The 25,049-nt window shown below is 39.1% G+C and overlaps 1 protein-coding gene across 3 annotated transcripts in view; it reads left to right on the forward strand.

The window, feature by feature from the left end:
• LOC126198805 (uncharacterized) overlaps positions 1 to 25,049 on the forward strand; it is a 146,791-nt gene that overhangs the window by 88,771 nt on the left and 32,971 nt on the right. For all 3 annotated transcript variants that reach the window (XM_049935378.1, XM_049935392.1, XM_049935385.1), the window contains exons 10-12: positions 8,285 to 8,436; positions 16,314 to 16,469; positions 19,657 to 19,891. In XM_049935378.1, the coding sequence (XP_049791335.1) occupies positions 8,285 to 8,436; positions 16,314 to 16,469; positions 19,657 to 19,891 (543 nt within the window). The remainder of the gene's footprint in view (positions 1 to 8,284; positions 8,437 to 16,313; positions 16,470 to 19,656; positions 19,892 to 25,049) is intronic.

A 25,049-nucleotide genomic window follows, 5' to 3' on the forward strand; every position in this document is an offset into this window, starting at 1 on the left:
TCTCCCACTTCAACAGTGTGCCAGGCATGTCCTTTCTGCTCAATGTCAGATTTCTCCATATATTTTTACTGAGTTTTGCTCTTCCTCTTGGTCTTTTATCTCTGAGTTTCAGATTGTACAATGATCTTGGTAGCCTGTGCTGTGGTGAGTTTATTTAGTCTTACAACTTGAGCCTGTGTTTGTATTTCCTCAGTTTGGATTCTCTCTTCATGTCCATCTGACCATGATACAAACAAACCCCATCTCAGGTGCCTAAATTCTTCTTATGGTCTACATTTCACAATCATATTTCATAATGGGCATGTAATAAGTAAAATTTTGTACTTTCTTGTTCCGTATTAGGTATTTAACTATTTGATAGAAGCTACTACCTGCTGGAATTCTGTGAGCAATTTCTTTGTCTATGGAACCAGTATTACAGGCAACATTGCCCAGATATATGCAATGATGGATCATCTGTAGCTGTTTCCCCTCAATTTTGGCATGTCCGATTGGTTGCACTTATCTTTTCATGACCATCACATCACTTTTCTCCTGGCTGGAGAAGAGACCATATACTTTAGCAGCTTTTGCCCAGGTGTTTATTTGATCTTGAAGGTCTTCCTTATAATTGCCCCACAAACATATGCCATCAGCAAAAAAACATGGATTTTGCTTTTTCACCTCTGATTGATTGGTGTACTTTTTCCTGGATCTCATTCATTTCAGTAATGAAAAGGAGAGGAGACAGAACTCCACCTTGCCTTAATCCATATTTCATGCAAAAGGTTTTAGTCATTCCTATGGGTGTTTTAACTGTATTGAGGCTATCTTCTTACAAATTCTTGACCCTAGGTTACTTGTCATTCTGTGTTCCAATTTTCTTCGGTGTTTCCCACACCATTTCCTTGTTTATTGCATCAAACACTGTCTTTGTATGCAGAAAGGCTAATACAAATATTATGTTCATTTCATAGGGTAGCCAAACTGGACTGTTATGTCCTACATATTTGTAGTGGTTACTGATGAAATTAGCATATATTCTGTGGGAATCTGCCTGTTTTTATTCGTCAGACTCTTGGAATAAGTATGAAGAAGACCTGCTTCATTAAATGTTTCATATTTTCAATTCAGTCCTTGAGGAATTATTGTATTAAATATTACATAAGAATTCTCAAACCAACTGAGTGGTACAATTAAGGTTGAAATAAAGCTTCCATTAAAAGCATACTCTAGCTTACATTGCATCCTTATTTTTTTTTTCCTCCATGGAATCCACTGGGAGGAGGGGAGGATGAGGGGGTTGGGGAGAAGCGGGAGTAACCAGTAGTTACCCAGGCAGGTGTTTAGGATTGCTTCAGTACAGAAGTGGTTATTTTATCTTTTAGGACGTGTTGAATATACTATTGCTGTTCCTGTCATATATTTCCTGAGAAACCTTGTTTCCAGAATTTAATTGTATATATTAAACTGAAATGCATGCAATCTGTTTTCTTATTAGACTGCATGTTAATGCTTTCATATTGATAGTACATTCCTCTTTTCATTAGTCTGCCCAGTATGGTAACATGCTTTTACTTAAGCTTCACTGGTGTTGAGGCACTCAGGGCTTATTAAAATCACAGCACAAGACCTCATCCATTTTTGGTCTCTGGTGCATGATACCAATAGTTACCGCAGTTTGCATGACACTGTATGCACACTTAACATAATGTTGTTTGCAAGTTGAAGTTCGTTCTTTCTCTGGCTTTTGAATTCCCAGAGTTTTCTGTCAATGGATCTTGAATATGCTCTCAATATTTTGTTACCTGTTAATATGACTAAAAGTCATATTGTGCAAACAATAACCTATGACTTTTTATGACATTTACTTTTTATGAGGCAGCTGCTTACTAAACCAGTGGCAGAATTAATTTAGTGCTGGATTATGTTTTCTAAACTGCAATGCACAAAATTATTTCTCCTTATTTGTTGCTAAAAGTTCAGCATGAGGGTGTACTGAAAAGTAATGCTTCTGAATTTTTAATGTCAAAAGACTTAGCTTTTTAGATAGAACAAACATTAATCATATTCTACAAGTTTATTCTTCGTGTCTACATATTTATTTCCCAGCATAGTCACCCTAGCGAAGCACATGTTTCTCCCAACGAAAAACCAGTTTGTTGACACAATTTCTGTAGACTGTTTTACCTTGTTGACAGCCACAACCTCACCTCTGCTTGCACTACGTCATCACTATCAATGTGAAGTTGTCAAATGTATTCTTTAATTATTGGAAACAGATGAAAATGGGAGAATGTTGAGACTGTGAGGAGAATGATTGATTACAGTGAACTTGAGGTATTGAACAGTTGCAGATGTTGTGACACTTGTGTGTGGTCTGGCATTTTCATGCTGAAGGAGAGCATGCTCCATGTGTGGGTGAACTCACCCTAGTGACAAACACTTTTCTCCCAACGATAAATCATTTTGTTGATACCATCACTGTAGAATGTTTGACTTTCTTGGCAGAGCCACAACCTCACCTCAGCTTGCACCACTTCATCACTAACAAAGTGAAGTTGTCAAAGATTTTCTTTAAGTTTTGGAAACAGATGAAAATGGGATGAGGACTAGTTGAGAGTGTGAGAAGAATGATCGATGACAGTGAACCCGAGGTGTTGAATGGTTGCAGATGTCACAACACTTGTGTGTGGTCGGGCACTGTTATGCTGAAGGAGAAAATGCTGCTTGTGTGGGTGAACTCTGTGAATTAGAAACTCAGTTACAGCATGCTGTTTCTCATGCACTGACATAGTTACTGCCATGTTACACGCTAAAATTCAGAACCGTCTAATGACAAAGGACTGCAACTGTTTAGACATGAGGAATAAAGATGTAGAATGATAATAATGTTTGTTTTATTTAAAAAGATTTAAGAGTTTTTACATAAAAAAGTCAGAGGAACTACTTTTCAGCACTTCCCCATATCTTAAGCAGTTCAAAGAGGTACAAAAAATGCAGATAATAATTGGAAATAATAGACAGGGTTACTGTAACAACTTGATAATAGTGGATTATAGTAATCAGTATGTCAAAGAAATGAACAAAAAGTGGGAAAGAAGTTGACATAGAAATGAAGGATAGAGAAAGGTAGAAAATTAGTAGAAGAATGAGAGGATCAGGAAATAGGGAAACTAAACGATAAACAATAGAAAATAAATAAATGTAGATGAAAAATTAAGAAAACTTGAAAAAGTTAAGAAGAGGTGACATATAGATAGAAAAAGAGAAAGACAGCATGTGAAGGAAGCTGTTGGAGAGATCTTAGATGGTAAAAAGACAGAAGAAAATACTATAAGTAGAGACTGTGTGAAATATGAGATTCCTACTTGTAGCAGAAAGTTGGCTTTGTTTTCAGGACTTAGAATTATTGATGGGGAATGAGGGAGGCAAATGATACTAATGGAGAAATCAGGTACCTATTGCTATGTACCACAGCATTTTCAAGAGCAAGGTATTTGTATTAGAAGAAAACATACTTTGTCTCTTTGCCAGTTTATTGTAGCTGAAAGGTGTTTGGTATAGACATAAAATTTTAGTATACTAAACAAGAATTGCCATTCAGTTCAAAGACAATGTGAGTACTATTCAATTTGTACTGCTGGTATTCGATGGTGATTCCACAACAGGTTGTCTCTGAGACAGCGATTTAGTTCTGACATCAAATGTGTCAAATTGTGACAATCCACTTAAATGATTGCCAGTTCTCATTATTGAGAACTTTTCCTTAAGTATTAATTTTTACAGGTGTCATACCATAAAGTACGTATGCTGTCGCAACAGTGACCACTGTTTCTACTTGTAATTGCATTATGCTTTCACTATTTCAGGTACCTGTCCTAACTGTACACCAATAACCCATAGCCACTGCAATTCAGGGAGAGATCCCTTTGTGTCTCAATTAATTCAATTCAGCTGAATGAATGAGTAAATAATACACACTCAGCAGATATACCTATATAAAATTAAAATGCAAATTGTAAAATAAAATAATAACAAAATATTATGTTCCACATACTTATCATATATCAGTGTGGCCAAAGGGTAACTGCTCCTTAACCAGTGTATCTAGGGAATCACTCTCACCCTCCCTAAATCCTCCACCCCCCCCCCCCCCCCCACACACACACACGCACACACACAAAATGCATATATTTTTCTCATTCGTTTGGGTTTTTAAACTTGGATTTAAAATCACGGTCATGGCTCAAGTGCTTTATAAATTCTGTGAATAAATTTTTGGCTACCACTCATTTATCAGTAAAACGTAATACTTGCAGATAAGCTGCCTATGTCCAGTCAGTGAGTATTTTCTGGAACGTGACAGCAGAAACCTGCATTCTCCATCTAACACTAGTACTCCCATATTCTAGGGACAGGAACTGGCTTTGGAACATGTATTTGTCTCTTACCATCCATTTGGGTTTCGCTTAATAGTAATTTCTTTCCCCTTTCTTCTTAACCACTCTCTTTCACATCTTTCCTTTCCCTACCATTTCTATTTGTTTTGGTTCATGCTTTCTTTCTCTATCTTTATAATCTATTCTCTTTCTTTTCTTAATGATTTTGTATGTATTGTATTTGTTTCCTTTTCATTTTCTTATGTATTTCTTTGTTTGCTTTTTCTTTTCTTTTACATTTCTCAGTTTAGTATTTTCTGTTACCTTAATTTATCATTCTTTACCTTACAGAAATTCCTTAAATTGATTTTCTTAAAAGCACCAAAAGCTTGAGAAATGATGCCCAGTTTCCCCAGTTACCTTCCTGTGCATGTCTTCTTTTCCACATTAACTAGAAATGATGTGCTTAAATATTTTGGAATGTGTGTGTCAGAAAAGTCTCATTGCATAAAGAATGCACTATTAATAATAATGATGAAATTAGTCATCATTCATCCTTCCCTATTCATTGCTATTCGTGCATGATCTTATAATTGTATGATATTTGCTCATAAGTATTACTTAACCGTTTATCTGAGAGTGTGACTTGGATTCAGGATGATGTGATGTCATCCTGCACCTGTGTGGAATCAACATGAGACGAGTTGATTTGCAGCCTGGGCTTTATACAACAGCTGCCCCAACCTAATTGTGTCACAGCTTGTGTGATGTCACAAGTGTGAGTCAACATATTATATACTTATAACATAGAATTGTAGATGTATGGTGGCTTCCCAGCAGCTTATTTCTAACAGTGTGTTGACTACTAATATTTTGCTACATTAAAAAATTCAGGATCGAATGTGACAATATTATGAAAAGGATTGTTGCCACTCACCATATAGCAGAGATGCTGAGTCACAGATAGGCACAACAAAAACATTGTCAGGAAGTTAGCTTGCAGCCAACAACCTACACACACACACACACACACACATTCATGCAAACACAACTCACACACACATGACCTCAGTCTGTGGCAGCTGAAGCCAGCCTTGTTGTGCTGAAAGCTCACTTTCTGACAGTCTTTTTGTTGTTCCTATCTGTGACTCACCATCCCTGCTATATGGTGAGTAACAACTATCCTTTTCACTATCCTTTTGCTACATTAAAAAAATATAGAAGTACACTGTTGAGAGAATAATGTAATAAACATATATATAATAATATCTGCATGTTTCAGTTCAGTACAGACATTGTGTAAAGGTCTTGGGTAGTAATACTGAAATATAATGAGAAGTAGTAATATCTTAATGTGTCCAGAGCTGTGTCAGTTGTAATTTGATATTTGGTAAAACAATGGAAGTGTCATATTGGCTGTTTTTTATAAGTTGACTTGAATCATCAACATTTATGTATCACATGATAGTTTGGACAGCCAAGAGAAACATCATATTGTTGAAATTGTGATCGTCAGTACTCCTTGTTTGATGATAACATATTTTATTGTCATATGATGGTTTTTCTCGTTATAAAAGCAACCATCATTTTACCTAAGTCAGTGGACATGTTGTAAGTAATCATGACCAACAATATCTGACTTTCAACTGTACAGAGAAGTTGTAATTGCTCAAATGAAATACTGGTTTTGTGCTAACGATTTTTATTGGGTTTAGTGGAGTAAACTGACAATACCATGTTTGTCTTTGTCATGCTAGTGTAGAATGTGTTATAAAACCAGCTAAGTGCAAAATCCATGTGTTTCACTTGTTTATTCACAAATATAAGACCTTGTATTGTCTTTCATACAATTATTCCCCTACTCAAACTTGTAAGTTACGAGGGGTAGTCAAATGAAAACCAAACACCCACAATAATGGGACCATGGAATGGTTCCATTCAAAACTAATCACCACATGCATCAAGACATTTATTCCACTGGGAAATGAGATGATAAGTTCCTGTTTCGTAGAATGTGGTTGGCTGCTGATGGACCCACAACTACACCCACTCTTGCACTTCTTCATATGACAAAAACTGTCATCCAGACATGTCTTTCTGCAGGTTGGCAAAGATGTGAAAATCACATGGTGACAGATCCAGGTTGTACAGAGGCTGTTGCAGTATTTCTCAACCAAATCACTAAAGCTTAGCCTTTGCCTGGTTGGCAGAATGGGGAGGGCATTATCACACAACAGGATGATTCTGTTCAACGACCAGACTGATTCTGTCTGGCAGCATTCCAACAGCCTGAGAGCAAATGGAAAAGCCAACAGTGAAAACATCCCACATGTCCCCTGCCAAGCAAATCCAAAGCTATTCACACAAGTTCCGGGTAGGTCACGATGACCTTCTTCTTCATCTGCAGGGGCCCTCTGCTAGTCAAGTTTCTCAAGTGTGGAACCACAATCACTGTGCAGTGCTATAAAGACACTTTTTCAGAAACTGTGACATAGCATAAAAACAAAACACCCAGGAATGCTGTTGGATGGTCATAATGTTGTACAACAATACCCACCCTCACACTACCAGTGGTACAAAGGCTATGCTTAAGTGATTTGGTTGGGAAATGCTGTAACATTCTCCATACAACCCAAATCTTTTACCATGTGATTTTTATGTCTTTAGTGACCTGTCAGTTTCAGTCAGACAAGGAAATGCAAGAGTGGATGTGGCTGTGGATCTGTCAGTGGCCAACTGCATTGTACAAAACAGCAGTTGATCATCTCATCTCCCACTGGGATAAATGTCTTAATGTGTTTGGTGATTAGTTTCCAGTGAAACCATTCCATGGTCTCATTGTGGTGGGTGTTGTTTTCATTTGACTGCCCCTTATATTTTGTAATACATTTTATATCTTACCACTCTGTCAAAAGCTTTAATATAATCTATGAATGATTTCTTAGTTAATTGCTAGTGTCTATACTGTAGTAGTTGAGCTTTCCCAAGACAGCAATACCATATCGGATTGCAGATTTGGAGTAACCTTCATAAGGCTACTTGCCATATGGTCAGGTCAGGTGCAGTTGGTAGTACATGCACTGCAAATGCAAAGCTGGTTAATTAGGTTTCTATGTTCTCACTGTGTTTGTGCTAGCTCAAATCTTCATCTAAATTAACCTAAGGATCTGACTAAGTCAGTTTCTTCTACATGTTAATGTGGACAATTTTTAATTTTTTGTTTCTGAACTGCATCATGTAGGCTTTAGAAATGCTCACGTTCCACCCATAAGCTGAGTTTCTAAGCTACTGAGAATACTGATTGATTATCAGCTCAGGAATATTTTCTGCATTCTGATTTTCAACTAACCCGGAAATATCATCTTCAAACAAAGCTGATGGGGACCTGATATTTACTGATAAATCATTCTCATGGGAAAGAAATATGACTAGGCCTAATATAGAGCCTTGTGGAATACCCTGTTATATTATTTTCCAGTCAGGGATTCTTGCATTATTCCCTGTGCTCATCTACGTTTGAACATTGTATCAGTTCTAGATAATTCACCTAAGAAGAGATTAAAATATTTTACTTTTTAACGACTGATGTTTAATTAACTCTACATCACCTATAATTTATGCATTTTATGTTTAACATCCAATTCAACTCCTTGTTTTGTATCTTCATAGCCTGTATTAAATGCTCCTCAGCAAACTCCCATCTTACTTGCGTGACATCTTTCAATGGCAAATCTGTAGTATTAGCTGTAATCTGTAGGAGCTTTTCAGTGATTATATAACATCATTTAGCAGAAATTTTCATCTTCCTCAGTTATCCTATTTCTGTTTACTGATATTTTATGTTCCATAATTATATTTAAGTGCAATGACTGAAATACATAATAGAGTTGTTTCTTCAAAATGCATATATTTGCAACTTTCAGATTTGAAGACACTGAAAATCAGCACCTGACACAATTTCCTACAAATGAATCACACTTTCACAAAGTAGCTATTGTTGGTGCAGGAATTTCTGGTCTTGCAGCTGCAAAAAGTCTGATTGAAGGTGGGATTCAAGATATTGTGATATTGGAGGGTAAGTACCTACGTGTAGCCTCTTAGTCAAAACAAATACCGTAGTTTGAAATGAGAAAGAAATAGAACAATTAACTTATCTAGGATAGATGTGGTCAGCACACTTCATACAAGAAAAAACTGCTAGCTGGTAGAATGGCTGACCTGTGTTTATCTTTAGGAAATGGAATTCTTAGTACTGACAATGGACACATGTAAAACCTGAAACAAACATCCCAGTTTTCAGAATAGATAGCTCCTTCCTTGGGTAGGAAAGAGGGATAAGTTTTGGAAGATTATAAAGCAGGTAGTGAAATTTTTAGTGCTGCCAATAGACACATATAAAAGTAGAAGCAATTATTCCAGCTTTCGCAACTGATAGTCCCTCACCCAGGGAGGAAGATTTGAAAAGAGGGGCAGATCACCCACACATCAGGTTGAGAGAAACACATATGTTGTGAGGACAAAGGGGTGACGAAAGTGAAGGAGGACGTCAGAGAGAGTGGAATTTCAAAGATAATGCTATGGTAAGCATTATGTCAGCCTCATCCCAGACATGATGAAAGACAGGGTGAGAGGTAAAAAAGAGTGAGAGGAAGAGAAATCAGAACTTGGGAGTATAATGGAATTAAGAACCTGAAGGAAAGCAAAAAAGGAACTGGAGAAAACCAAAAGTTGTGTGTGTGTGTGTGTGTGAGAGAGAGAGAGAGAGAGAGAGAGAGAGAGAGAGAGAGAGAGAGGTGGGAGGAGGAAGGGTGGGGAAGCAGTGAGCAGAGGGCATGAAGGGAAAAAAATAAAACATAACAAAGTAAAATAAATTTCTCAATAAATAAATCTTCAAGACAGTTATTATGTGGCCATTCATGTGCTCAGCCTGTTTGATGAAGGTTCTACCCTATAAGAAATTTAAAAAAACCTGCTGTGCAGTGACCACATGTCAATTGATAAACAAAATGTGTGATTTCAGATGTTGCCCTGCCTTTCATGTCATGGCATTTGCTAATGATGGGGCTAGAGTAAGTGGTAGTGAGTGGTTCATGGGCCAGGTTTTGCAACAGGATTGACTGCAGAACTAAGAACCTTAAAGTAGGGATTAAGGTCTCGGAATACGGTTATACAAAAATGTTCCAAAGGTTAGGATGACAATGAAAGCCAACAATGGATGGTGTGTGAAGGTTATCAGAAAGAGTTGATCTCATTTCAGGACTTGACTCGAGAAAGTCATGGCCTTAACTGAGTAATGTACTTAGGCATATGAGGGCAGGATCACACTGTGCAACAAGGGTGTTGCTAATAAGTGTTTTGGAAGTGGGAGCTGTATTTGTTGGAGGGTGAAGGAGAAACTCCCTGGCAGTTTTTTTGACAAGGTCTGTGAGGTAGTTGCAGGATAGGAAAACCTGGAAGAGCTTGTCAGTATAGGTGTAGAGGATTTGTTCGTGGAACAGATAAGTTTGCCACAGATGGCTAAGCTATAAGGAGCATTTGATGTGGAATGGGTGACAGCTGTCAAAATTGAGTTACTGTTGTTTATGGTTTTGTTTTTAACAGACTGAGGCATGGATGTGAGCAGTACTGAGATGAAGATCAATGCCAAGGAAGTTGGCTTTGGGTTTTAAATGGAGCAGGTTAATTTGAGTTGGGAGAAGGAATTAAGCTTTTACAGAAAGTGTAAGTTCATACCACAAAAATGCCATTGATAAATTTGTGCTAAGCGAGAGGGTCCAGCTCATGGGTCTTGAGAATGCTTCTTTGATGTGGCTCATGAAAGGTTGGCTTAGGATGGGGCCATACTGTTTTGCCTAGTGTTTAATGTACTTCCTGGTTTGTGTGTGGCTTGGCTTCAAATGTAAAGCAGTAACAAAAAAGGATGAAGTTGGCTAAGGTAAATGAGGTTTTAGGGTGTCTTTCAGGTGGCAGAGGTAATGTTCTAAGACTGAGAGGGCATATGTATATGGCATGCTGGCGTAGAACGAGGTCACATCAACAGTGAAAAGGAGGGTTGTAGGTGGGATGAGGGTGATAATGGATTTGAGTTGTTCCAGTAAGTGATTGGTGTCTTTTATGTAGCATGGGAAGCCACTGCCTGATGCATTGGAAGTGTTGGTCTACTGTATATGGTGCTGTGGCATTGATATAAACATAGCCCACAAACAAGGAGTCTCTCTCCACTCATGAGTTCTTTGGACAAAAAGTTTGAGAAGATTCAGTCTGTTTATGTGACTTGTTGTATATACACATGTAGATGCTTGTACTTAAATATACATCTGTATCAAAATATAAAGTGGAAGTGTTTGATTTAGGGATAGTAACCAGTCACATTCCCACAGTGGCTACGGTAGTTCTTTACTGTATTTTGGGATATGGGTTGTAACTGCTCTAGGCAGGGTTTGATGCTCACTCTTTTAGCATGGTTTGGAATTAGTTGGTGAAGAGGTACTTTCATTTGAGGTCATGGGTATAGGAGGTTTAGTATCGGCACTGACAAAGATACTAAAAGAGGCAAGATCTTTGGCAATGACAGTGTGATTGAATTTTGGTGTTGAAGTGAAGGTTAGGCCTTTGGAAGGAGACAGTGTGATTGAATTTTGGTGTTGAAGTGAAGGTTAGGCTTTTGGAAAGAATGGTTGAGAGGTGTAGGAAAGGAAGGAGGTATTTGAATTGATTGTGGCTATGTCCGAGCTAGGGTAGGGGATGTTTTGTGACTGGGAGGTTAAATTTGGAGGCCTGGCTAGGCTTGTTGATTAGGAAAGAGAAGGGAAGGGGTGTTGCGGGTGATGTAGTAGATGATAAATGCAGGAGAGGAAAAGAGGAACATAATGTTACCACTTAAGAGATATTTGATTAACAGCATAGACAGCTTGCGGTGGTGGTTTGGGGCATTTTGTTCCAGTTTGCAGCTGTCTTCAAGAAGAGTTACACAAAGTGAGCTAGAAGGTCAAAGGACTGAAAGGTGGATGATTTTTAATAGAGCCAGCAGCTGTTGAAATTGGTAGTTGGTGAAGGCAGCTTATAGGTCGAAGACAAGGTGGGCAAGGGTCAAAGGTTGGTCAGTTTGGAGTTTAAAGATGGTTTTGTGGACAGGTGAGTTGTAGTGAGAGAAGGTAACTTTTAAAGTGATGCCTGTAGGAGCAATATTTCATACTAGTGCAAAGATCTGTGCAACTTTTACTAATGAAAACTCTATATTTAATTTCCTGTGAGTCAAAATGAACGAAGTCAGATTTGAAGATGCTTGTATTATTTTTCTAGTTCAGTATAAGGCATAATTTTTACAAATTTATGAGATCCTTTACAAACAATTCATGCAACTCCAGCAAATTATCTTTCATTCATGGTTGTCAGAGTTTATCACGCTCTAGTACATGTAGGTTGACAACAAAGAAATACCTCAACAATTGTTATGGTTTTCCCTTCAGCTTCACAAACTAAATTACAACATATGTAATCATCAAGTTAATACATCTATGAACCGAAATGAGCACTAACTCATCACTGAGTTTCACATATTTTCCAGAAAATTTTCATGGTTATTCTAAACAGATTCTTGAAAGTGTCTTTTACCCTATAGCAGTTGTAGGGGAGTTTTGAAGCTAACTTGACAATTGCCAGCAGAAGCTGTTTAGACGGATGTGATGATTTTCACCCTACAGCACACCAGTCATGCAGCACTCAGTCCAGAGTGGAAACCTTGTCCATAAAAATTGAAACACAGCATTGATAATCAGAATACATGAAATATCAGTCATAAGGAGTGATATATTTGCTAACTTATATCACCCTACTTATGGTAATGGTACATAATAGAGAACACCATTTTCAGCCTTGAAACTGTAGTGGACCGACAAGGCAGCCAGTCCACAGTGACGGGTAGCCGAAAGGGCACACGTACACACACGCCGACTGGCGCGAAGTCTGGAACAGGATTCGTAATGAATGTGATAAAGAAAAGAACGTAGCTACTAGAAGACTTAACTTTTATATCGTCCTTTGGTATACAGCATTCTTGATGATACAAGTGAGACTATCTTGAGATACATGCAATGGTACAAATGGCGCCTTGCTAGGTCGTAGCCATGGACTTAGCTGAAGGCTATTCTAACTGTCTCTCGGCAAATGAGAGAAAGGCTTCGTACGTGTAGTCGCTAGCAATGTCGTCCGTACAACTGGGGCGAGTGCTAGTACGTCTCTCTAGACCTGCCGTGTGGTGGCGCTCGGTCTGCGATCCTGACAGTGGCGACACGCGGGTCCGACATGTACTAATGGACCGCGGCCGATTTAAAGCTACCACCTAGCAAGTGTGGTGTCTGGCGGTGACACCACAGAAACATTGCTGTTACTTTGCACTAGTGCTCTCACATAACCATTGAAAGGATAAGAGTAATCTTTGATATCATTTGTGATTCTTATAATACAGTAACTGGGTGTTTTTTCTGAGTCTGGCTCCTAAAAATGATATCTGAACAGTATATTCTATATTTTAATTCTCCAATGAAGGTCCATGAATGTTAAATAATAAGACATTGTGGCAAGTACACAGAGAAGAATATTCTACCTATCTAGCCACAGTGATAGAAGCACAGGTAGTAAAAAATAGAAAAATTTGTTTTTGCAGGTAAAGGTGTCTTTAACTGACAAAAGAGAGGAAAGGGCTGGAAAAATAAGACTAATGAGGGGTTACTCTAAAAGTAACACCAGATCAAATAGACTTAGCATGTTAGGATGAGCAGTTTATTTACATCCTTTCTGATGGGATAATTCTGTTGAAAGATGCAGTTAAAAGTGAAAAATAAGGTGAAATGATGTTAAGAAGTTGTAATGGTCAAATTTCATGTATACAGGGTGTTACAAAAAGGTACGGCCAAACTTTCAGGAAACATTCCTCACACACAAATAAAGAAAAGATGTTATGTGGACATGTGTCCAGAAACGGTTAATTTCCATGTTAGAGCTCATTTTAGTTTCGTCAGTATGTACTGTACTTCCTCAGTTCACCGCCAGCTGGCCCAATTGAAGGAAGGTAATGCTGACTTCAGTGCTTGTGTTGACATGCGACTCATTGCTCTACAGTACTAGCATCAAGCACATCAGTACGTAGCATCAACACGTTAGTGTTCATCACGAACGTGGTTTTGCAGTCAGTACAATGTTTACAAATGCGGGGTTGGCAGATGCCCATTTGATGTATGGATTAGCACAGGGCAATAGCCGTGGCGCGGTACGTTTGTATCGAGACAGATTTCCAGAACGAAGGTGTCCCGACAGGAAGACGTTCGAAGCAATTGATTGGCGTCTTAGGGAGCACGGAACATTCCAGCCTATGACTCACGACTGGGGAAGACCTAGAACAACGAGGACACCTGCAATGGACGAGGCAATTCTTCGTGCAGTTGACGATAACCCTAATGTCAGCGTCAGAGAACTTGCTGCTGTACAAGGTAACATTGACCACGTCACTGTATGGAGAGTGCTACGGGAGAACCAGTTGTTTCCGTACCATGTACAGCATGTGCAGGCACTATCAGCAGCTGCTTGGCCTCCACGGGTACACTTCTGTGAATGGTTCATCCAACAATGTGTCAATCCTCATTTCAGTGCAAATGTTCTCTTTACGGATGAGGCTTCATTCCAACGTGATCAAATTGAAAATTTTCACAATCAACATGTGTGGGCTGACGAGAATGCGCACGCAATTGTGCAATCACGTCATCAACACAGATTTTCTGTGAACGTTTGGGCAGGCATTGTTGGTGATATCTTGATTGGGCCCCATGTTCTTCCACCTAATCTCAATGGAGCACGTTATCATGATTTCATACGGGATACTCTACCTGTGCTGCTAGAACATGTGCCTTTACAAGTACAACACAACATGTGGTTCATGCACGATGGAGCTCCTGCACATTTCAGTCGAAGTGTTCGTACGCTTCTCAACAACAGATTCGGTGACCGATGGATTGGTAGAGGCGGACCAATTCCATGGCCTCCACGCTCTCCTGATCTCAACCCTCTTGACTTTCATTTATGGTGGCATTTGAAAGCTCTTGTCTACGCAACCCCGGTACCAAATGTAGAGACTCTTCGTGCTCGTATTGTGGACGGCTGTGATACAATACACCATTCTCCAGGGCTGCATCAGCGCATCAGGGATTCCATGCGACGGAGGGTGGATGCATGTATCCTCGCTAGCGGAGGACATTTTGAACATTTCCTGTAACAAAGCGTTTGAAGTCACACTGGTATGTTCTGTTGCTGTGTGTTTCCATTCCATGATTAATGTGGTTTGAAGAGAAGTAATAAAATGAGCTCTAACATAGCATATTTTCTTTCGTTGTGTGTGAGGAATGTTTCCTGAAAGTTTGGCCGTACCTTTCTGTAACACCCTGTATAAATATTCACAAAACCTAGTCCTTATGCTGATATGTCAGTATGTATACTCTTTAATGCTGTTTGTGACAAGCAATAAAAATAAATATCAGGCAGTTGAAGAAATACATTACCAAATACAAATAGCTGATAATTCACTCCATTGTAGTTATCAAAGTGAAATTAACCTTCATAGATTTACAAACTCATACATCCTTAACTTAATTTTACAGATAATGAATCATGTCTCCAGGTGTAACTAAGAGGTAATTTATGTGTGAAAATAACTGTTGGGAAAAAGTAACTAGAAAAAAAGTAGGAAATACTGCAACCCTATAAGTAAACAGTGAATGGCAGCAATTAACCAAGTATGATTCATTAAATTAATTGATAACTTTAGTCTCCTAGTTTGTACAAAAAAAAAAAAAAAAAGAATAGCTGTAGTTATATAATTATGAACTGTTAAATTCATCATTGTATCAATTACAGATTATTCACTATTCTCTGTTCTAGACCATTGCTTCATTTTGTACCTGGATTGTTGTTGTTGCATCTTTAGGGCACTCAACATTGTGGTCATCAGCTCTCATTGTACTTGAGACCCCATGGTTTTCCTCCCTTTGGTTGATACACAAGAGCAAACTTTGGCAAGTCATGATCTTCCATTTGTAAAGTGTGTTGATACCATCATTATCTATAGTTTTCTTTTATCATTCATGGTGAAGATCTTCAGTTTTCATCAAATTGTCTTGCTTCTCATGCAGTGTAGAATTTTAGCACTGTTAACTTCTTTTAAAAATGTTATTTCAGGTTCCCTGACTCTGAGATTTGTCTTCATTTTTTGTATTCAGTTTTTGCTACCATATAAATAGCCACAATGTTGTAAACTTTGTTATTTTTCATAGAGTGTGAATCCAGAGTTCTTCTAATTATTGCCTACTTTCAACAAAAAGTTAGTTAGTTTCTTCTTGATATCCTTTCTGCAATCATATGTCATTTTGCATTTGAGGATATACAGTGTGCTCCTTCTTCTACTGTTTCTGATCTTTGCCATACAACACAAATCCTTTTTCTTCCCCCGTCATTGTAGTGTACAGTCATTGTTCCAAGTGGGTAAACAGATCTCTGAAGCTCAATTTTGGAGGATGCTTGTCATGATCATCAGCAAGGAAAAGAATGTTGACTAACATGTGTGAGCCTAGCATAGATGCATAGACTTCAGAATCAAGAATCAATTTCCCTGGTGCATGGCTCTTTCCATACAATGTTAAATTGATAACTACTAAATTAATGTTGGTTTAGGTCACTGATATTACAACAGCTGGCTGCATAAGTCACAATTAACCAGAAACATACAGTCCAGAGAAAAGAATATGGAAAGGAAAAACTAGGTTTCAGTTTCAGCTTCTGTATGAAATCAAGCTGGTAACATGATTTTACATTCATAACTGTATATTCTACTAAAAAAAAATTAAATTTTCCTGTTACATGTAAAATGTGTTTTATACATTTCTGTTTGGGAACTGTTCTTTACAGCACAAGAGTATGCTGGTGGCAGAATCTGTTCTGTGCCAGTTGGTGACAGTTACCTAGAAGCTGGAGCACAATGGATCCACGGGGAGAACAATCCAATATATGAGCTTGCTAAAAGTTTCAATTTACTGTCTGATGTTGTTTCTGCAGAAGGTTTAGGTATGATGCAAAATATAGTTCTTGCCTTTAAATCTATGTTTAGCTATTTATTGATAACACAAGATTTGATAAAGAAGTTCCAGAAGGCCGTAAACACCATTAGATTACAGTAAAGCAATAATGTTTTCTGCTAATGAAATGTACAGGTAGATTGCTAAAATTTGATCTCACTAGACAGGGAATCCTTTCCTGCCCCCACCTCCTTGAGATATCTGTGTGATCAGTCAGTGACTCAAGGCATATTTCCTGATTCCTGGAAAAGCTGTTATGTGCTATAATAAGTACCATTTTTATCATTGACATACACTCCTGGAAATGGAAAAAAGAACACATTGACACCGGTGTGTCAGACCCACCATACTTGCTCCGGACACTGCGAGAGGGCTGTACAAGCAATGATCACACGCACGGCACAGCGGACACACCAGGAACCGCGGTGTTGGCCGTCGAATGGCGCTAGCTGCGCAGCATTTGTGCACCGCCGCCGTCAGTGTCAGCCAGTTTGCCGTGGCATACGGAGCTCCATCGCAGTCTTTAACACTGGTAGCATGCCGCGACAGCATGGACGTGAACCGTATGTGCAGTTGACGGACTTTGAGCGAGGGCGTATAGTGGGCATGCGGGAGGCCGGGTGGACGTACCGCCGAATTGCTCAACACGTGGGGCGTGAGGTCTCCACAGTACATCGATGTTGTCGCCAGTGGTCGGCGGAAGGTGCACGTGCCCGTCGACCTGGGACCGGACCGCAGCGACGCACAGATGCACGCCAAGACCGTAGGATCCTACGCAGTGCCGTAGGGGACCACACCGCCACTTCCCAGCAAATTAGGGACACTGTTGCTCCTGGGGTATCGGCGAGGACCATTCGCAACCGTCTCCATGAAGCTGGGCTACGGTCCCGCACACCGTTAGGCCGTCTTCCGCTCACGCCCCAACATCGTGCAGCCCACCTCCAGTGGTGTCGCGACAGGCGTGAATGGAGGGACGAATGGAGACGTGTCGTCTTCAGCGATGAGAGTCGCTTCTGCCTTGGTGCCAATGATGGTTGTATGCGTGTTTGGCGCCGTGCAGGTGAGCGCCACAATCAGGACTGCATACGACCGAGGCACACAGGGCCAACACCCGGCATCATGGTGTGGGGAGCGATCTCCTACACTGGCCGTACACCACTGGTGATCGTCGAGGGGACACTGAATAGTGCACGGTACATCCAAACCGTCATCGAACCCATCGTTCTACCATTCCTAGACCGGCAAGGGAACTTGCTGTTCCAACAGGACAATGCACGTCCGCATGTATCCCGTGCCACCCAACGTGCTCTAGAAGGTGTAAGTCAACTACCCTGGCCAGCAAGATCTCCGGATCTGTCCCCCATTGAGCATGTTTGGGACTGGATGAAGCGTCGTCTCACGCGGTCTGCACGTCCAGCACGAACGCTGGTCCAACTGAGGCGCCAGGTGGAAATGGCATGGCAAGCCGTTCCACAGGACTACATCCAGCATCTCTATGATCGTCCCCATGGGAGAATAGCAGCCTGCATTGCTGCGAAAGGTGGATATACACTGTACTAGTGCCGACATTGTGCATGCTCTGTTGCCTGTGTCTATGTGCCTGTGGTTCTGTCAGTGTGATCATGTGATGTATCTGACCCCAGGAATGTGTCAATAAAGTTTCCCCTTCCTGGGACAATGAATTCACGGTGTTCTTATTTCAATTTCCAGGAGTGTACATTCATTGCTGACACTAGAAAGACCATGTAATTCTTCACGATTTCCTGAAATTAGCTGAAATAATGTTTTAGAAGCTGTTATTTAAAATATCATAGCCATAAAATGTAAATTTTTTAGCATTTCCAGTTGTAAAACTGTTATCATTTTCACACTAATATTTTACTGTTCATTGGTGTGGCTCCAACTTAAGTAGTTAGCATAAAACATTTTTATTTATACACTCAGATACATTTCACCTCTTTAACAAGATCTCATCAGTGGGTCTAATCCATCACTTGAAGATCATCAGCTTTCTTCCATATGGAACACTGGCTGAAAGTCACTCTTTTACACGTAGAGTAATTATCTACTATATCCTCATCTTTAGGTACTGGAATTAACTTGCAAGTGGCAAATGACCTACATTTATTGTGAGATTGAACCATAAACATGTAATGATGTTAGAAATATTATATCAGTATTTTTCATTTTCGTAATAGCAACAAGGAATAAATGTTGATGTTTATAAATTTTATATTTAGTATGTATATATTATGTCTGATCTATAAGTTGCACTTTTCTATGAGAAGTGAGTTATCCACTGATCATATGCTGATCCAGTGCTTTGTCTTGTAAACCACTGGAAACTGCGACAAGAGCTTGGTGTCCTACAGTGCAAGAATTCAGAGCTGTGTTCCAGACAGTGTTGAGCTCAGTAATAGTTTGGAGAATTTGATCCTCTATTATCTCTTTTTGGATAACTTCCAGTTCATAATTTTGAAAGAGAATGTTTTATAGTTGAATACCATTGGTGCAAGAAAAATAAATAAATAAATTCAAACCAGATTTTGACATGATAGATAGTGCCTCTGTCTTGTAAGTGTTTGCCTCACTGGGTACTATAAGCAAAACTTTCAGTCATCTTCATAATCTCAATGGGTATTCTTTTGTGGTAGCCTGCTTGACATGCAATGATTATGTGGATCCCATTATAACAATTTTCATTCTAGAGCTGTTCTGGCCTCTCAGATCTCTGACACCTCCACTGATATTGAAAATACAATTCAAGATCTACAGATGTATGTAATACCACCGGTGTGATATTATTTTTCTCCATGTAGTCAGCATAAAATAGGAGTAATGCTCAATAAAGAAAGAGATAGTTTTGTGGAAACTTGCAGAGTAAATATGACGTGCGTCTTGTGGTGAAGCCATGCAGTGATCATATTTGGTGCAAGCATAATCAAAATTATTCATTTTATCATCAACTTGCTAACTGCAGCAAGGGACTAAGTATCCTGGCTAATGGTAAGTAATGTGTGTTATACATTAAATATTGTGGATTAACTTATAAAAAAACATGCACATTATAATTTGTTTGTTAGAGTCAAAGATAGATATTACAAAGGCAAGACAATTCAGGGATCCATCAGGAATGAAATATTTATTTACAGTCCTCAACAATGTGTGTTATACAGGTCAGTACATAAGGGATGATGGAGTTATACTAGATACAGCTATGGTATTTGAAGTTGATCGAGTTGTATCAGAGATTCTCGAAGAATGTGAAACCTTCGTGTCCAAATCCGGGAATGTACCAGTGTCAATTGGACATTATTTGCAGCAAAAGTTCTCTGACTACCTGAAGAGATGTCCATCAGACACAGAAGAAATACAGCGTATGAAAGAGGAACTTTTTGACTGGCATATCAGGTACTTGTAATGTTTTCATTTATTTAGTAATGGGTTTGTAGGAAGAAAGCCCATACTTTTATGGCATGTTAAAACTATGCAGTTTTATGCCTAGATATTAATACGTGGACTAAATCTATTCTATCTCGTTCACAGTTTTTGCTTGTATTCCGTTCATCAGGTTTTCCAGGCTTTTTTGGGAGAAAAATCAAATACCAATATCGATATGTCTACATTGTTTATTTCAGCTGTATTTCTGAACCTTGTCATTTTGTGAGATTTTACTTGATAACAGTCTGTGACACTAGTGAAAATAAAGTTTAATTAACACTGAGGTATGTAACTGCAGTATTAGATATAAAGATTCTTCCATGCTGCCTCTAAATTGATGTCAAGAATATGAAATAGTCTTCTCTATAGGAATAATACTTAAAATAAAGGAAAGACAAACACTCACTTCTAGTTGACTGATGTGTGCCACATAGAAACACTCAACAGGATACAGTAGTTCCACTAGCTTTCAAGCTCTTTGTTTTCTCTTGCAGGAGTACACACATTCACATTCAACCACACAGACACCCAAATGACCACACCTGTGGCTGCTGGTGAAACAGTGATATCTCGAAAGCTAGTGTAAACACTGTATTCTTTTGAGTGTATCTGTGTGCCCTCTTCAGCCAACTGTAGTGGAGTGAAAATATATCTAATGTGGAAATAAAATTTAAAAATTGTAGGGAAGCTCTCGTAGAACGTAAATACTTTTGGATTAGAGACCACTCACTGAAAAATAGAGCATTGAGTTCTTATTAGGCACACGCAAAACAGGAAAACTTGCTAGCTTTCCTTAGACATGCTAAAGTAACACAGAAACACACACACAAACACACACACACACGCACACACAGTTACACTCCTATGCTGTGCCAGCTGAACTAACAGTACCAATGCTATATTTCAGCAGGTGGACTGGTTGTGGTGGGACGGGAGGTTGGACATGGGTTGGGGGGGTGGGAGGCTAGTGGCTTGTAGGGAGGTGACCAGTTTGCTAGCTGGGAATGCGGGAGGTGGGAGGGTGGCTGGTATGTGGGTTGGCAAGATTGTAGGAGCTGGTGGGAAGCAGCACATGCTGAAGGCAACGTGGGGATGTGAAATGGGAGATGGTGACAGGACTGGGGAAGGGGAAACTGTTGGTTGGAGGGTGCAGGGACAGTGGGTTACCTGTGATTGGCGCCACATAACACTACCCCCATCACAACCAGTCCACTCGCCAAAAAATAGCATTGTCACTATTAGTCCAGCTGGCAAAATGTAGGAGCATAGGCATGCATGTGTGTATATGTGTGTGTGTGTGTGTGTGTGTGTGTGTGTGTGTGTGTGTGTGTGTGTGTTGTTTTAATCTAGCTCATCAAGAGATAATTCCAAAACCTCTTTCTTTTGTGTGTGCCTATTGAGAGCCAAATACCCCTGCTTTTCAGTGAGTGGTTTCATTTAATCCAAAAGTTTAGTAAAATTTAAATGGAGTAAGAAGTGGTTTGTGTTGAATACAGTTTTAGTAGTTAAAAACCTAATGCTGTAGTGTACTTGTATTACCTCAAATGAAATATAGTGCCTCAGTATTAATGACAATTGGAACAAAATCTTTCTTCCTACTATCTTGCTGAAAACTGATAGTTTTGAGACCATGGCTGTGTGCAAAGTAAAACTTAACTCTTGTAAAGAAGAAAACAGCAACCAGCCACTGTTAATAATGCTATATATTTACAGAAGAAGTGCCATTACCGGTTTCAAACGGGAAAGTTCTTCTTCAGATGGCAGTCACATTTATATAACATTTGCTGTTCTTTACATGAGAGTTTAAAAAAACAGCCAGCAACTAATGTAAACAAAATCAGATGTAATATAATTGTGAACATGTGGGTTCAAAACTGGTGTGTAACTAAATAGCATTATTAACAGTGGGTGGTTGCTGCTTCCTTCTTTGCAAGAATTAGTAATAAAAACTTTCTTATTGGCACTTATGACCAGTAAGTTTACTGATATGGTGCTTAGAACATTTTTAGTAAAGAATTTATTTTCTAATTTGTCTCATTATTTTTTGTGATGATGCACTGAGCAACATAATTATGTGGGACCAGTGTAGCTCCTCAATTCTTTTGGATACAAATCAGTTTCGTATACACAGAGATAAATTGTTTTTTTCATTCTCATGACAAATGTCAGATTTCACACTTAGAATGTTTACCATTTCAACTCTCCAGATAGTAGAATTTTCATTTCTGAATCCAAGTATTCTGACAAATTGTGAACGGAATGGCTGGAAATTCCAATAAGACAATACCCTTTACCAAAAGATGTCCATGTGTTCCTCACTTCAGTTTGGCTAAAGCCCATCTCCTTGATGGGTATTATTTTATGACATTTTGCTTACTTGTAACTTTTTTACATCTGGCATAGTCTTTCTGTTGGTTTTGAATTTCTGTTGATTTTAATTTTGTAATTGGTAACAGAAAACTATTACTGAGCAAGGTGGTGCAATGGTTAGCACACTGGACTTGCAATCAGAAGGATGATGGTTCAAACCTGCGTCCAACCATCCTGATTTAGGTTTTCTGTAATTTCCCTAAATAGCTTCAGGCAAATGCTGGGATGGTTCCTTTGAAAGGGCACAACCGTCTTTCTTCCCCATCCTTCCCTAATCTGATGGGACCGAAGACCTCACTGTTTGGTCCCCTCCCCTGAATCAACCAGAAAACTTTCGCTAAGATGGGGCACAACCTACGCCCTTTACAATTTGGTTGAAGTACAAACAGCGAGCCATGAAATCAGCTCCTGGCACCTGCCAGAGCCAACTAATAAAGTTGTCAAATTATTGTGTAGAGAAAAAATGACAACTCAAATGCAAACACAAAACCATGTAAACAAATTTTACAAGCTCTTTTTGTTGTACGTGTCTCCCCAGATTTAACCGTTTCTATTGAAACAATATCATATACAAGTACCTTTTCTTTCTTTGTACCATGAATGGTTTTACATATGATTCATCTCTTGAATTCTAGTGGATTTGTTATCTACGATTCCTCTCTTGAATTGTAGTGACATTAAAGAAGTCTTGGGAAATTTTACAAATATCTCTCTATTGTTGAAACATCCTGGCGGATTAAAACTGTGTGCCGGACTGAGACTCGAACTCGGGACCTTTGCCTTTCGCGGGCAAGTGCTCTACCAGCTGAGTTACCCAAGCACGACTCACGCCCTGTCCTCACAGCTTTACTTCTGCCAGTACCTCGTCTCCTACCTTCCAAACTTTACAGAAGCTCTCCTGCGAACCTTGCAGAACTAGCACTCCTGAAAGAAAGGATATTGCAGAGACATGGCTTAGCCACAGCCTGGGGGATGTTTCTACAATGAAATTTTCGCTCTACAGCGGAGTGTGCGCTGATATGAAACTCCCTTTCTTTCAGAAGTGCTTGTTATGCAAGGTTCGCAGGAGAGCTTCTGTAAAGTTTGGAAGGTAGGAGACGAAGTACTGGCAGAAATAAAGCTGTGAGGATGGGGCGTGAGTCGTGCTTGGGTAGCTCAGCTGGTAGAGCACTTACCCACGAAAGGCAAAGGTCCGAGTTTGAGTCTTGGTCCGGCACACAGTTTTAATCTGCCAGGAAGTTTCATATCAGTGCACACTCTGCTGTAGAAAATTTCATTGTAGAAACATCACTCAGGCTGTGGCTAAGCCATGTCTCCACAATATCCTTTCTTTCAGGAGTGCTAGTTCTGCAAGGTTCACATGAGAGCTTCTGTAAAGTTTGAAAGGTAGGAGACGAGGTACTGGCAGAAGTAAAGCTGTGAGGTCGGGGCGTGAGTTGTGCTTGGGTAGCTCAGCCTTTAGAGTAGTTGCCCGCGAAAGGCAAAGGTCCCGAGTTCGAGTCTTGGTCCGGCACACAGTTTTAATCTGCCAGGAAGTTTCATATCAGCACACACTCCGCTGTAGAGTGAAAATTTCATTCTAGATCTCTCTATTGTTATTTATTTTGTCATCTGAGACCTTTACTGTTAAACATAGTGTCTGTACAACAAAAGTATTTGTTTTGTCTTCTTCGAAGGTTTGTTTTTTATTTTATCATATTCACTGTGTCTTACACATCATCATGAAGATATTTCCAAGGAGTTTTTTTTTTTTTAATTTTTAATTTTCAATGACTTGCTATTACTTTCAGATTGAAACACTTGCGTTCTCTCTAATAGCTGCCCTATTCCATTTGAGATTTTCTTTTCTTTTGCTCTCTTCATACCTGTAACACCTATTGGCTGTTTTTGCAGTTAACCACGTAAATAATTGCTTCTTTAATTTATGACTGTATAACATCAATTGCCTGAGTTACTGATCTTGTTGTTTAATTAATTCTGATGAGCCTATCTATTAGTATATACATTCTTATAATTTACATTTTTGAGCTCTTGTCGAATGAGTATATTTCATGCATGGTGGTTCTCAAGCTTGGCAGTTGGTCAACACCACGAGTCCTTTAGAGATGTAAACTCTATGCATATTTCAGCTACCATCGTTAATACGAGCCCTGAAATGTATCATCCATTTTTGGCAAAATTTGCTACAATATTTGGAAAAAATTGTATTTAATTTTGATTTAAATTTTGTTTTTAAATGATTAGATGCACAAATTTAAAAGGTTGTCACACTACATGACTGAAGACAAAGCCGCAGTGCTTTCAATTTCACTGTCAGAGAAAACTAGTGATAGAAGAAGCTTTTTAAGTGGAATGTTTGCTTTTGAAAAACTTCAACAGCTTTTTTCCCAAAATTGTCTTTGCTAGTTTCCTTCTTTTGACTCTATTTAAGCTATCAACATGATTGCTTCTGTTGAGAAGCATTAACATTTTACTGCTTGTTAACAGAGTGCCACTCTGTTTTAAGACGTTTCTCAACATGTTTTTTTTTTTTTTTTTCTTTTCGAATCCAATTCGATAATTGAAAAATCTGCAGAATACTGATTTAGACCCTTCCTGCACATTCATAGCCAATCAACTCATACTTGACAGTGCTACAGGTAGAACTGACAGGGTATTTAATGTAGAAATAGAACCAGATATTACTCTATTTGCACATTAGAAGAAGCCTTTTGGCATGATTGAAATACCTTGACATGCTTTGTTCCTGGTCACTGTA

The sequence above is a fragment of the Schistocerca nitens genome, chromosome 1, assembly GCF_023898315.1.
Source record: "Schistocerca nitens isolate TAMUIC-IGC-003100 chromosome 1, iqSchNite1.1, whole genome shotgun sequence".
Classification (NCBI taxonomy): domain Eukaryota; kingdom Metazoa; phylum Arthropoda; class Insecta; order Orthoptera; family Acrididae; genus Schistocerca; species Schistocerca nitens.